A 14467-nucleotide genomic window follows, 5' to 3' on the forward strand; every position below is an offset into this window, starting at 1 on the left:
TGTCAACACTGTTTCGAGCACAAATCCAAAACATAGGCCAATACCAGCTCCTATGAAGAGAATTCACTCTACCCTAGCCAAAACCAGCACACTTCTTTCAGTATTACTCCAGGGGCTGCCACATAAACTAATCTTGCCTTGGAAAGTAGGTGGCCAATACTTCAGCTTGGGAATCAAGGAGATGACTTACAATTGCCTATTACCAGCTTCATACACAGGCTTCGGATGGGACACATTGTCTTTACATTCCAGTCACCTGCCTGTATAATGGAGGTCTTAACAATCATTTATTCTGCAAATGTCTGAGGAAAACAATAAACACAAGAAGAGTTGAAAGGGCAGCTGTCTGTATCAATAAAAAGATCTACTCGGTAATTAGATACGATAGTTGCAGTTATACATGTTTGCCCAGGCTTGTTGATACAGAGCATAGAAGTTACCACAAGAAAGACAAGAGAGATTCAAAATAGGAAAAAATAAAAGCCTGAAAAAAACACAACATCTTTTTTAACAAGCAGTTTGCCACTGCTCAGGGTTTGAGATGCCTGTTCTCTGAGCATGGCCATGACTAAGTAAACTTACATGGGTATTGAGTCACTGTGTGGTGATCTTGGAATCTCCATACATTACATAAATACAATCCCATTTTGCTGAGGATATGAGTGCCATGTTGCACCCAATCCCATGCAGCAGCTGGAAGGCTGATACAGTAATACAGCCCAAGTCTGAATCCCAGTTTCACTCCTTAAGTGTTTGTGCTGGACACTGCATTTCCCTCAGTCATGCCTGTCAGATGATTGCAATAATTCCCATAATTATAAACAATTATAAATAATGATAAAATATTTCCTTTGCCCCAAGGTTGATCCTTTCACCCTGATATGCCCTCCCTGACTCAGCCCACTCTATAAGCAGATGCTATTAGGAGTTAAATCTCATCTACTGTTTTCACAGCTCCATCTTAAAGAGTTGTTCTTGGCTAAAGGAATTAAATTTAACATCATATAGACAGGAACAGGGTGATTAGGTGGCTGGGTGGTTTGTGTGTTGGGGGGGTGGCTAGTGCATCTTGGGTTCATTTGCACAGCATACTGCCTGGAGACCATCTGCTGGCTGTGGTCTGCACTTACCCTCCTCATATATTTTTCACTGTGGGGATGGATTCAAGCCACACAGAAGAAACACAGAAGTTGACCTTTGGGGATGTTTGTAGTTGGCTACCTAGATTAATGCAAATGAACCAAAAAAACCTATCACCAGAGACCTTTAACTTCTTTTGGTAGTTTTCTGCAGCTGTAGACTATAGACCAGTGTCAGTGTTTTATTCCTGCTCAGTGTCCAAGGTGTGCTAACCAATAGTCAGTGCAGGGAGGCAAGAACCAGGGACACAGCAATATTAATCAGATGAGAACTCATGGTATTGCAGCATGTTCTGTAGCAGGCCTGATACTAAAATAATCTATCAGCTGTATCCACTGTACTGTATTTGCTCACCTTTCTTTATTAGGAAAGGAATGTGCACGCACCAAGGATCAATATGGGAAAGAAAGCTCCTCAGGGTTTGCAGTATTTTCCCTTAACCATACCCTGAAGATACAGATGTTGCAGTCTTTCCCAGTTTTGTGAATCTCTGAACTGTAGGAGGAAGGGATTACCTAGGGTAATCACAGGCTCATTGTACTTTCTTCATTGTTACTATTTGCAATAGCTGTGCTCCTCTTCCTATCTGAAAGCTTGTGTCTGGTACATTTCCTTTCACTTCAGAAAATTAAAATGCTTGTTAAAAAAAGCTAGATTTATTTACAGGCATGGATAATAGGTAAAAATGCTGTAAAATGTACTTTGTTCTTCCAAATAAAATATTTTCTAAAGGTTCTATAAGAAATATGCTTAACTGCCTTAGAGTACTAACTGCAGCAGACTGTACTGCAAATGAAACCCTGGAATTCACCACCAAATTTTAATCCCTTGAGGCCTGTCTAGCAGAGGCTAAGATAAGTGTAAAAAGTCTGGGAAAAAAATGTTACTGGAAGGAGAAAATATCATGATATATTGCTCTTTGATGCAGCAATCATTATGAAGTTATTCTCAGAGCAGCTTTGCTATCAGGCTCACCCTGTTTTCAGCTAGAGTTTAGATGCTGTGGCAGACACCTACATTTAGCAAGTTTGCAGGGAAGGGAGAAATGAGAAAAATGAAGACTTGTAGAAAGCTGTACAAAACAATGCTGTAAAATATATGTTGTATTTTCATCTAACATGGTCTCACTAGACAGTCAGCTTTGGGGAAAAGAGGCCAGATGGCCTTTCCTAAGTGTAATGGTTCCCATTATCATTTATCTACATCCAGAAAGGCAACAACATGAGAGCAAATAACTAATACCCCTTGTTAAGCTTTTACAGGCAGCATTCATGTGCGCTGCTATGTATTGGAGCCATGTTCCTTTTCTGGTAGGATGAAGGTGACATTTTGCTTTCAGAAATGACTCAGTAGAGAAGAAAACCTGCACTGGAGACTGCTAAGACCAATATTTTTTTTCTGAACCAAAAACCAAATGCAGCAATTAGAAACTGAGTTTGAATGAATGCACCTTAATAGTGAAATTGTAAGCAGCATGCATTTACGTGATCTAAGATTACACTGAGAAGCTGTTGATGATGCTACAGAGGTAGCTGTTGTTCTCAAGCAATGTTTTACTCTGTTAAAAGTAGGTAAAAAACAGGATTTCTGATACTGCTGTGAGAAGTGCATTTAAAAATGCTGGGTATTTTTAATCACTGTAGATATTCTTCCTACTGAACAACAAGAAATTTATTACAAACTGTCTTGTATTTGAAGCCAAAACAATTTGATAGATAATGTGGACACATTCAGTATGCTCTTTATGAATTTGTGGAGAATACATATGAAAGCAGGAGATCAGAACAGAGCAGATGTCATCCACATCTTTAAAAAGAAGGAAAAAGCCAAGAAATTACAGGCCAGTCAGCTTAGTGTCAACTGCTGTAGGATTTCTGGAACAAATAATCAAAGAAGTTTTTATAAGCACCTTAAAGATAAGAGTGAGATAAATATGAGCGAACACAGATTTGTCAAGAATAAATTATGTCAAACAGTCTGGTTTTCTTTTGCAACATGGCACAGGGCTTTGTGGATAAAGGACAAGCAGTTGATATCATCATATCATAGAAAGGCTTGGGTTGGAAGGGACCTTAAAGATCAAGTTCCAAGCCCCCTTGCATGGGCAGGGACACCTCCCTCTAGATTAGGTTGCTCAGAGCCCCATCCAGCCTGGCCTTGAACACTGTCAGGGAGGGGGCATCCCCAGCTTCCCTGGGCAACCTGTTCCAGCCTCTCATCCCTCTCATAGTGAAGCACTTCCTAATGTTTAACGTAAATCCACCCTCTTCCAGTTTAAAGCCATTACCCCTTGTCCTATCACTTCATGCCTTTGTAAAAAGCCCCTCCCCAGCTTTACTGTAGCCCCTTCAGGTACTGGAAGGCTGCTAGAAGGTCTCCCTGGAGCCTTCTTTTCTCCAGGCTGAACAGCCCCAACTCTGTCAGCCTGTCCTGACAGTGCAAAGCCAAGTAGGAATATGGGCAGACAGCAGGACAGAGCTAGAATTTAACATCATCACGTCAACAAGTTTAAGAAATAATTTAGTAACTAATTAGTTTTTAAAACTAATTAGAAATAAGTAAGGGCAACAATATTCCACTGAGGCTGGAATAATCAGCTATAGTGTAGAGGACAGACAATAACTGTTCAGAAAGAAGTCTGCTGGAGGAAATAACTATAGACTTTCCAGTAGATATGGGGAGTCATGTTGCTGTGAAAATGGCAAATATCACAATGGAATAGAGAAAGAGGGATATCCCCTGCAAGGTCTGTGAAGTGACTTTTCCTGTCTGCTTCACACTGACAAGGCCTCAAAGCACTGTGCCTTTTTTGGGCTTTAGCACTTCAGGAACAGTATGAAGTAGCTGGACAGAACCTATAACAAAACCTAAAAGAATAGTCGCCAAGCAAATGAGATCTTTGAATTAAGTCATGTTTAGCCCAAAGAACAGGACAAGAGAGATATTTAATCTTCATGTACACAAAAAGCAATTGCAAAGAGGAATTTAAATCCATGCCACTCAAAGTGCCATGCTTAAGGGAGGCATAGTATTTAAGTGGCCATCTTCATAAAGATGGGGTATTGGTCCTAATGATCTTTAAGTGCGGCTTAGAAAAGCATGTCAGGCATGACACAGGGTGAGGAAATCCCTTAAAGTCCCCCTCAAAGTCCCTTACAGTTGTGTTATTCTCTGACAGCTATATTCCAGTGTACCAAAGTGGGCAGGGACACTTGGTTATACCAGGGCATCCCTTTCTTGTTGCTATAGCTGAGTAAGGAAAACAGGGTCACAGGCTGCCAGGCTACTGCTGCTATTTGGTCTAGATTTGGGTGTGATTTTTGAATGAAAAAAACAATTTTTTTTGAGGACGTTTGCAGGGCTGTCTAAGTGCAATGGCAACTCAGATATTGCATCTATGCTCAGCTGATGAGAAAAGTTTATTTAGCAAAGCCATTAAAGCCTGATTAAAATTTGATGGGATGATAGGATAAATGTGGTAGGTCCACTGAGGTCTGAATTGCTGCCAGTATTCATTAACATCCTGAACACCCCAGCGGGAATCCTATCAAAAGAGTATTTCAAATCTAAGCCATGGGAATCAGAATAAAATCCTGGATAACAACTGTCATATCATTCAGATGAGTGATTTATGTTCCTATATGACAAGTGAATGAAATGAGAGAATGGAAAGTTGCTAAAAGATTGGTTTGACTCACAGATATATGTGGGGATTTATGACTGCTGAAAACACAAGGCTAGTTTCATACTTGGTATAATTTCATCAACTTAGCTGAATTTTCCAAGGATTTAATATGGCCTGTAGTCTCTGTCCTGATCTACTGAAATCAGGTTAATATTTTGATATATTGGAAGATAACAGTTTATAGACTGTAAGGGAATAAAACTGGCATGGAACCAGATGCAGAAGTGATTACAGACAGACTTGAGAGAGAGAAGACTGTTTTACTGACAGAAAAAATGTAGTTGTTGCAGCTGCAAAGCTGGCAATGAAATTATATAAAACCTAGCATGAGGATTCAGAGAAATATACAGAGGGAAAAAGAGGACAGCTGGTGTGTTACCAAGTCTGTCATTCCTTTAAAGGTGAAGATAAGAAGCTTGAACATTTTGTGTCAAGGCAGTAGCCCAAAGAAATTTGAAAGAAGGAGGGAGAAAACAGCAAAAGCTTGAGATTGTTTTTAACTTGTGCATTTCTGCTGTACTGGCAAGGCAAATACTGAGATTTGGAAAGAGCAGGAAAAGGTTATGCTGTATGAAAAATCAGTCAAGCATGGTTTAGATTGGAAAGAGCACAAATTTAAAAAAGCAAGAATGAGTGCATGTGATGCAAAGGGACAAAAGGTTAAAGGAGGCTTGCAGATAACTGCAGTTTGTTGAAAGAATGGAGCTGTTAAGGATGATAAAGAGGAGGTAAAATCTAGAGGGTTGGGGGGGTGGTTTTATTTGATGCTTTGTTGCAGGGGCAGGGGAGCTTGGTTGGTTGTTTTGCAGAAGTTTTGACTGCAACAAGCTTAATAAATGTTGAGTCAATTGAATGTTTAGAATTATTAAAAAAAAGTAAAACTCAAACATCTTGTGACTTCATTACGTAAAATATTGGATAGCATTAATGTCCTTCTTTTGTTGCAAATACTTCAAGTTTTTAAGAATATCCTCTTTTGTCTGTGTTTAATTTCTAGATAGAAAGTTTTTATTTAAAATATCTCTCACAAGTATGTTTTGGACTCTGAGAGCTTCCCCATGTTCTTGTGGTAGGGGCCTGGGTTAGGGAATGTCATAGGCCTGTAACAGGGGACGGCCTTTTGTAAAATGTCTGGTTACCACACTTGTGTCTTGGCCCTCAACTAAGTGTCCTTTGTAGAATTAGCTGCTTACAGGTGGCTTTGATGAAGACAACAAATTGCTTATAGGTCTGACAGGATTGTTTGGAGACATCTGCTTCCACTTTATCATGGAGAATTCAGAGACAAAGAGGCTCCACAGTACTGATAAGAGAGTAACAACAAGAACATTCAAGGGGAAAAGTTTCTGTGAATCAGTCATAAATAGCTGTTTTCAAAGAAGTGTGATTAAATGCTTTGTTCAGATAAGTCCTTTAGATGGCTGTGGGGTTTGGCCACAGTTGTTGGGACCTGTGATGAGGCTGTGGAGTGTTCTAGCTGATAAAGCTGTGTTAATATTTGAATTTTTGCATTGTTATTTGTTGGCTTAGAGTAACAGCTTGGAAATCTAACCAGGTAACCATGCATATCTTCTTTTTACAATTTTTTTCCTGTTTTTTTGTCTTACTCTGTTATAACTTGACATAGCAGCACTAGTCTTTAACTGGTGAATGTTGCCTGCAACTCAGGTTTTCATATAGTGGTGCATTGGCTTTTCTTCCAACTGATTTTGAGAAAGAAATTGAAAGAGTTTCAAGAAACTCTGAAAGTTCTACAAATTGCAGAATCCACGTTGTCTCTGCCTTTTCTGTTTGCTAAGTTTGTCTGTTTGTACCCAGCAGAGTTTAATTGAATAACAGTGATTGTAAGAATTAGTTCCTTCAGCTTCTTTATAGGCAAACAACTTTTTCAATTTAGCATACTTTAATGCACACTAAAAGACTTACCATTTAAGAACATATAATCTATTTATTTAAGTAGCAGTATAATATAAAATAGAGGCAGGTCTTGGTCTACTATTGCTTCATCTCAGAAGATAAATAACATGACAAGCAAGTAACACCGAACTTCACATCTAGGATTTTGTTTAGTGATTATTTGTTAGGGTTTGTGTGTGTGTGTAATCTTAATTACATTTGAATACTAATTATGTTTTTCTTTAAATGTTTATATACTGACTAGGTAGATACAGACCCCAAATCACTGAATTGTCACAAAAGCGTTGAAATAATTTTCTGATCAGGGATAAAGTTAAGCGTATCTGTACAGCTCAGCCTGTTGCTTTGCTGAATCTAAAGAGTTTACTGAGCTTAATGTAAACTTTTCCTTTATAAAAATCACCTTGCTTAAGTGTATGAGCTAAGCGATAGGAATGTCCTGAATGCTGACCAGAATACTGCTTCTTGAATGTAGCCCAGTGCTGAAGGTGTTGAAAGAGAAAATGGAAAGTTAACTTGCTTGCAAGGAGGTGTTTGTTTTTATTTGGCTGTTCCTGCTAACATAAAAGCCTGACTCACTGAATAATCCATGAGAAGCTGAATGTCTGCCAGCTGAGGCCACAAAAATACCCCTGTAAGCAGTCTGCTTTACATGGCAGACAGGGTAGACCTAGACCAAGCAAGAACCCATAATTTATGTACAGGTCCTTACTTGGTCCCCACTGCCACATAATTCAGGAGCCTTCTAATGTAGGAGGTACAGAACCAGTAACATTAATGTTGCAGATGGGAAACTGAGGCCCTCCAGGACTGACCAGATGGTCAAGCATGGTTAACCACATAACTGCAATAGATTTCAGCAGGAGTTAAGCAACTTAATGCTGTCATTGAGTTTAACAGGCTTAGTCAGCCAGGAGGACTTTGGAAAAACTGCATGACTCCTGAATTTCAGCCCAAATCTCATTTTTAATGTGGTGTACAGAGATAATATATGTTAGGTGCAGAACAGATATGAAGTAAAGCCCCAGACTTTTTCAGGTTAGTGAGCTTTTTTGTTTTGTTTTGTCAAACACACACAAGAAAAGCAAGAAGTGAGGTAACAGCCATACCTCATGCAGACAATCAAGACTGCAGCTGTAAAAAGAGGGAGTTTTGTTTCCTGAGGCCACAGAGTAAGAGATGAAGCGAGGATTTTTCTGTATGTTGTAATTTTTGTATTAAAAAATAGTGTTTCAGGAAAGTGCTCTTAGTAACTGAAGATAAATGACATTAAAAGCTGTCAGCAGAAAGATTGTGGAATGTGTGAAAATGTGGAAGGAGGATAAACTGCACAATGAGAGACAGAATAGCTTGCACTGCTGATGATGTATTTAACTTAATACTTGAAAAAACAAGCTTGTGGTGGGCAGGGTGGCTGTATGTGTTCCAATGCGTTTTAACTATGAGCTACAGTTAATACCACTAGTAGGAAATTAATGAAAAGTAGCTGTGTTCTTTGAACTTGCATCTTTACTTGCAGAAGCATGATGGCCACTTCACAGTCATCCAGCTGGTTGGCATGCTACGGGGGATTGCATCTGGCATGAAGTACCTCTCAGACATGGGCTATGTACACCGTGATTTGGCAGCCCGAAACATCTTGGTCAACAGTAACCTCATGTGTAAAGTCTCTGATTTTGGTTTGTCACGAGTGTTAGAGGACGATCCTGAAGCTGCTTACACAACAAGCGTAAGTCTGTCTTATCTAATTTGAACAGTTGATTGCCTCATGCCTGGTTTATTTTAGTTTCAGATTTGTCTATGCCGTAAGAATAGTAGTTTGAGTTGGTTTTGTTCCACTCTCTGTCCATATGGCTTAATGGCACTGCCTGTGTGCTTAAGGGAAGTTGCTTTGGTCCCATCCAACCCTCAGTATTCTACGATTAATACGCAAGCAGGGGAAAAAAAATGGTAGTTGTTCCCTTTGTTGAGCCTTACTAATTGCCGCGTGAGGGTGCTCAGCTGGCAGCAAATGCCCCCCATGACAGGCAAGTTAACTCACATTGCTCAGCACTGATCATGAGCTAATCAGCTCAGCTGGTGGGAAGCGCTGGAAATTGCCAAGCAGGGTCTCCCAGTTCAGGAAAATATACCTGATGATAATTTGAGGCCATCAGCTATTACGCATCCTGTAAGTTTCTAATGGACACTGATAGCAAACAATTAGTTTTTCAGAATGTTGGTGCCTGCCTTTTCATCACAGCTAGAGCTGCTTTTAATCTGGAAATGCTATGTTATTTTAAAAAGTAGTATTTCATAGCAGTATATCTGTGCCAAAGGACTTTCTTGAAAGATAGGACAGGCTTTGAAATGCTCACTATTTTTCTATTGGTTCACCTAAGCTAGTTAACATGAGAGTCTATGAGACCAGTGTTGTAGGTGGAACACCTCAAAGCCGTTGTTTCAGTTCTCCAAGGTTGCAACCACTTGTTGTACCAGAAGCAGGACAAGCAAGAAGCTTGTCCCTCAGGGTACTGCAAATGAGGAGGGGACATGCCAGTGGCAGAACCCTGAGTCAGCCACACATTTCAAGGTGAATCTGCTTTGACCATGAACTCCGCAAAGAAGTTCAAAAAGCATTGGAACTCAGATGGGAAAATGCTGTGTTTTCTTATAATATTAACTAGAAAATGTGTAAATAAGAATAATTCAAAGCAGCAGAGTCAGACATTATAAAAATTAAAAGCATTTTAAACCATCCATTCCTTCAACTCCAGCCCCTTCTCTTCTTGCAGTGGGTCTTCACATTCAAGCTATCAATCACTGTGGCTGAATCTGCCTGCTTCTCTTCTGTCAGCTCTGCTCCATGGGAAGTGTCTTTTCCTCATCCCTGAGGGCTGAATGACTGCTCCAGTCCTTGTTCCATATTGCAGTCATTCTGTATGAACTGGCGATAGCCAAGTTTCTTTGTTCTTTCCTGCTATATGCTTCACCCTCTGGGTTTTGCTCCCAGGAGCAGGTCCAGTAGATGTTTCTTGTCAGGATTCCCATAGTCCTGTTGCTTTTTTAAAGGTACACAGCACAATTATGGCCAAAAGGGGGAGAAAAGAAAGACTTTTTTTTGTCACAGTGGCTGTAGAAGACTCAGTGAAGACTTTGACACTTTAAGCAGTCTTTCATGGTAACAGAAAATAATAGAACCCCACACTGAATCTCATGTATTCTCACAGCTTTTGCTGACCATCATTATGTCACTGACCTGCCTCCTCATCATGAACATCTTCCCAACAGCAGCCCACAAGTATTGCTAGAGGTTTTTATAGCATCTGTTTAGTATCATACTGTGCATTTGCCATATGATGTTTAAACCCTCAGTGCTCTCAAAGAGGTTCCAGTGCTTTTAGAATTTGTGTTTCTTCTCCACAGGGATTTTTCTTTATAACAGCCCAGTATCTGTAGCAAGGAATCCACAGTCTATATATTGAATAGTATTTTTTTTTTAGGCTCACATCTATTCTTACACCACTGTCTATCAGTGCTCAGACAAAACTGTGATTATTTTTTATTCCCCTTTTTGTCTTAGTCCTGGTGTCAGAAATTGAATGGTACATTTGGATGTTTTTATTTGGAAACAAGAGCAATGAGACAACCTAAGCAAATCAGAAGCCAAAACCTTGAATTTTATGTCCACTCATCTGTGGTGCTGTGGTCAATCTGTATGAATGTATCCCCAGACATAAGAATTGTAAATTGATGCAAAAGACAAACCAAATTTTATAAAGTTGTCATGCTCTGTGACAGAACAGGTTGAATCGTCACAAAAATTAGCCAAAAGGCCTTCTTACCTTGTGAATTTACCATGTCTGATCAGGCACAGCATTGAGTCAGATGATCAACATCTTTTCCTTTGTCTTCTTGTTGTCTCCAGTGTATGTGTCTTCCTCTCTGCTTGCTGGTTTACATGAGACCTTATATTCTTTGTATTGGCACATCCTCCCACGTGCAGGGCAAAAATCAGGAATCGAAATCTATGGAAAGCTGTAACAGCAATAGAGAAAAATCTGGAAAGGAAACCACCTAGAAAATGGCAACATTCTGTGCTCACACTGAAACCCTGTGGAGGAGACTATGCAACTGAGCAGTGATGAGAAAACTGAAAGATGTCCCAGAATAGCAGATAAAGGTCATTACATTTCTCAGAAATTTTGGATTGACACTGCTGGTCAGAGAGCTGTTGAATGCTTTAAACAGTACATTAAAAGACTTAAATCTCAGAAACCAGCTTTCTGACTTCTGTGAAGGCTTTGTGGTTTGTTTGTTTTTATCCACCAGCTGATTGAAACAAACAATGTAAATATGTTTTCAATAAGAGGGTTAGTGGGAAATAAGATATTGGCCTCTGTTTTCTATTAGGAATAGCAAAATTTACCACGAGATGTAATTTTAGAATAGAGGAATTAAGAGCTAGGAACACCAAACTGCCAATCTTTGAGTTCTGGATTGATCAGGAAAAAATAAGGTAAATTTTGAGATAACTGAGTAGCTTTTTTTTTTTTGCTTTTTTTTTTTTTTTCTGATAGAGACAAAATTGTCATTTTTAGTAGTGGTTTCCAAGGCAACAGGAGCTCATGAAAAGATATTTCTAGTATATAAACATGCATGCCTGGCAATACAGAGGAAATCTAGGTTCTTGCATTCCTGCTTTTAGGTAGACTATGTTATATGGTGTAAATTAATTTAATTTAAAACATAGTTATGGTTCACTTGTATTTCAAAAAGAACCATGATCCTCCAGGAAAACGTTTCACATGTAGCAAAATGTTTACATATATATATGTGTATATAAAATCAAAACGGGATCTGTAGTATTACTGCAAAAAGGACGAAACTGGTATTTCTGTTTAAGATGACACCTTAATAGTATGTGTTAAGTCAGATATTTAATGAGACAAAAAGCCAGTGTTAACTGAGTTACATGCTACACAGAATCACAGAATGTTAGGGGTTGAAAGGAACCTCTGAAGATCATTGAGTCCAGCCCCCTGCCAGAGCAGGACAAAAAACTAGGGCAGATCACTCAGAAAGGCATCCAGACAGGTCTTGAAAGTCTCCACAGAAGGAGACTCCACAACCTCTCTGGGCAGCCTGTTCCAGTGCTCTGTAACCCTCACAGTAATTTCTCTCTCATCAGCTGGATTTCTAATCTCAGTCTTGAAATATAAAATATTTTCTTACTTTCAGAACACTAGTTAGAGAACTGATGTATTGAATTGCATTTAGTGACTCATTTGATGAACTTTACATGTCTGAATGTTCTCAAGCCAGTTGGATAAAATACCCCATCCATGGAGATTTTGAGCTTATTACAGTCGTTAGAGGAGCAAAGCAGATTGATGCCAGTAATCTATATAAATGCTGGCAAGTAGAAAAACTTTGGGTGGATCAGGATGAGGACTTTAATATTTGCTTTGTTACATAATTTCCATATATCAAGACCTTTTCCATTTTCCCTTACTTGTATATGAGTAATGGGCATGGTGGGGAGAAGATTTAACTTCCTAAAAACTAAAACAAGATAGTAATTATTTTCTAACTAATTTGGGATGTGAAACAATAGTTTCTGAATGACCAGAGTGCTATGATGAGCATACTGCCTAGACATTTAAGAATCCAGTTAATCAGAGACAATGGAGTAAATTTATTATTGGCAGCCATTTGGAAAAAGAAAGAGGAAAAAGAGGTTGTCTACTGTAAAGGTCTGTATTAGCCTATTTTCTTGAAAACAAATTGGTGACATACATTTAAGTACCATCGTTGTCAGCTAGTTAATTCCTCATGTGATGTGACAACAGCACATTTTGTCAACACCAAAATGAGAAAAACACACTGGTAGGCAGAATGCATCATGACCATATTTGGTTCTCAGCCTGAAACCAGGCATTTGATGTGGAATCCCACCAAACCTTTCCCTTATCTTGAGGGGTTTTTTACATTTGATCTCGCTACAGATTTACTAAAAATGAAGGGACTAATGTGGTTTGTAACAGGCTAATTGCTGCCATTTGGGGCATTTCTAAGCTTTGCCTTTCTATTAGCTTGATTTCAACTTCTTGTCTCTCTGATTCCTCCCAGTTTTGTATTAACAAATTAGAGTATTAAACTCTACATGTATATTCCTTGATATTTCTCAGATTGGTTCTCTGGTCATCTCTAAGTGTGGTTATGAAAAATGGAAGCACACATTTACAAAGGACTTACAGAGTAGGATTGAGGATGAACTTCTTACAGTATCGGTGCCGTTGAAGGAGCATCTAGGAGATAAATGATGAATCTGCTTGTTACATTCAATACTGATTGTGATTGCATTGATTAATCTGTGGTATAACATTGTCTGGAAACAGTAAACATATTTTTATGCAGTGGTTGTCAACCTTTCTCAGTACATAGATTCCTGAAATGTATCCAGTGGAGATGCAAACTATTAGAAAATTTTCATTTGTGGGGTTTTGTATAGCACATTGTCCTTTGGTTTCTTTCACATATCTCTTTAAAGTATTCCATAGACTCTCAGGGGCCCATATACCACAGGCTAAAAACCCATTTTATTGTTGGAGTATTTTCTCTTGGTTCACTGCATCCATATTTTTACTTAACTAACATTAACTGCTTTAGTACAAAAAGACATAGGGCTTGTAGTTGTAAGAGGTATCTCAACACTCAAAAAACTGTTTAGCTCTGACTGTGAATGCCATTTAAGACAGCCACTATTCCAGAGAATTAACAGGAAAATGTACCTGCCTACTGCAAAACTGACAAGAGCAATGCAGGATATTCATATCATGGAGTCTCACATCTAGGCTAAAAAAATTTGACTCATATGATCACTGGAAACACATTATGTTGAATAATGAATGTTCAAGGTCAGAAATGTACACTCCTCTTTCATGAAGTTCAAAAATTAAGATATGTACAATTAATTTAATGGGAAATTCAAAACTATTTTGAAGATGGGAAATACTTTTATCACACAGTGGTATTTCAACCATGGAGCTGATTGTCACAGAAAATAATTTGAGCCAAGATTTCAACAAGATTGAGTTTAAAAAAAAAAAAAAAAAAAGGGTGGGGGGTGGGATGTTATTCTTATGAAGAAATAATATCTAGTTATGGCAGCCAATAAAAATTATATTTTAGGCTAGGGAGGAAACAAGGGCAAAAAGAGAATGTATATGAAAGAGAAAAGTAGCAGAGTGGGTTATTTTCAAACTTTCATGCCTTCCTCTGAAACATCTGATCTGGCTACTGCCACATGTTACAAGGTTACCAGCACCATGGGTTTGATTCCCTATGGCAATTCTTGCTTCAAACAGTAGGAGTAACTCTAACCAATACAATAAACCGTGGATGTGTAGGATGTCTGTTAGTACAAGTCCTTGAATCAGGACTGCACCTGTCTGGCAGACATGCCCTAACTCATATAGAAGTGGCTGTGCAAGATTTGCACAGTGAAGTTCTGTGCCACATGCCACAAGAAGTCATCCCAATCCTCAAGATTTTTCAGTAAGATGTTGCTTTGAAGTAGCTTAATTCTGCCAAATACATTTCTTAGTGAAAATGATAACAAAATGTGATGCCAGGAATCACAGTCTAAATGGAAGCAATTATGTAGTGGAGTACAATCCAACAGAAAAAACTCAGAAGAGTTTTGAAAATTATGCACATCAGTAAAAACAGGCAGACGAGGGC

At 38.8% G+C, this 14467-nt stretch overlaps 1 protein-coding gene across 2 annotated transcripts in view; it reads left to right on the plus strand.

Annotated features, from left to right (window-relative positions):
• Positions 1 to 14467, plus strand: part of EPHA6 (EPH receptor A6) — a 491879-nt gene that overhangs the window by 433326 nt on the left and 44086 nt on the right. For both annotated transcript variants that reach the window (XM_051635236.1, XM_051635153.1), the window contains one exon: positions 8262 to 8471. In XM_051635236.1, the coding sequence (XP_051491196.1) occupies positions 8262 to 8471 (210 nt within the window). The remainder of the gene's footprint in view (positions 1 to 8261; positions 8472 to 14467) is intronic.

Source organism: Apus apus, chromosome 1, assembly GCF_020740795.1.
Source record: "Apus apus isolate bApuApu2 chromosome 1, bApuApu2.pri.cur, whole genome shotgun sequence".
NCBI classification, from domain to species: domain Eukaryota; kingdom Metazoa; phylum Chordata; class Aves; order Apodiformes; family Apodidae; genus Apus; species Apus apus.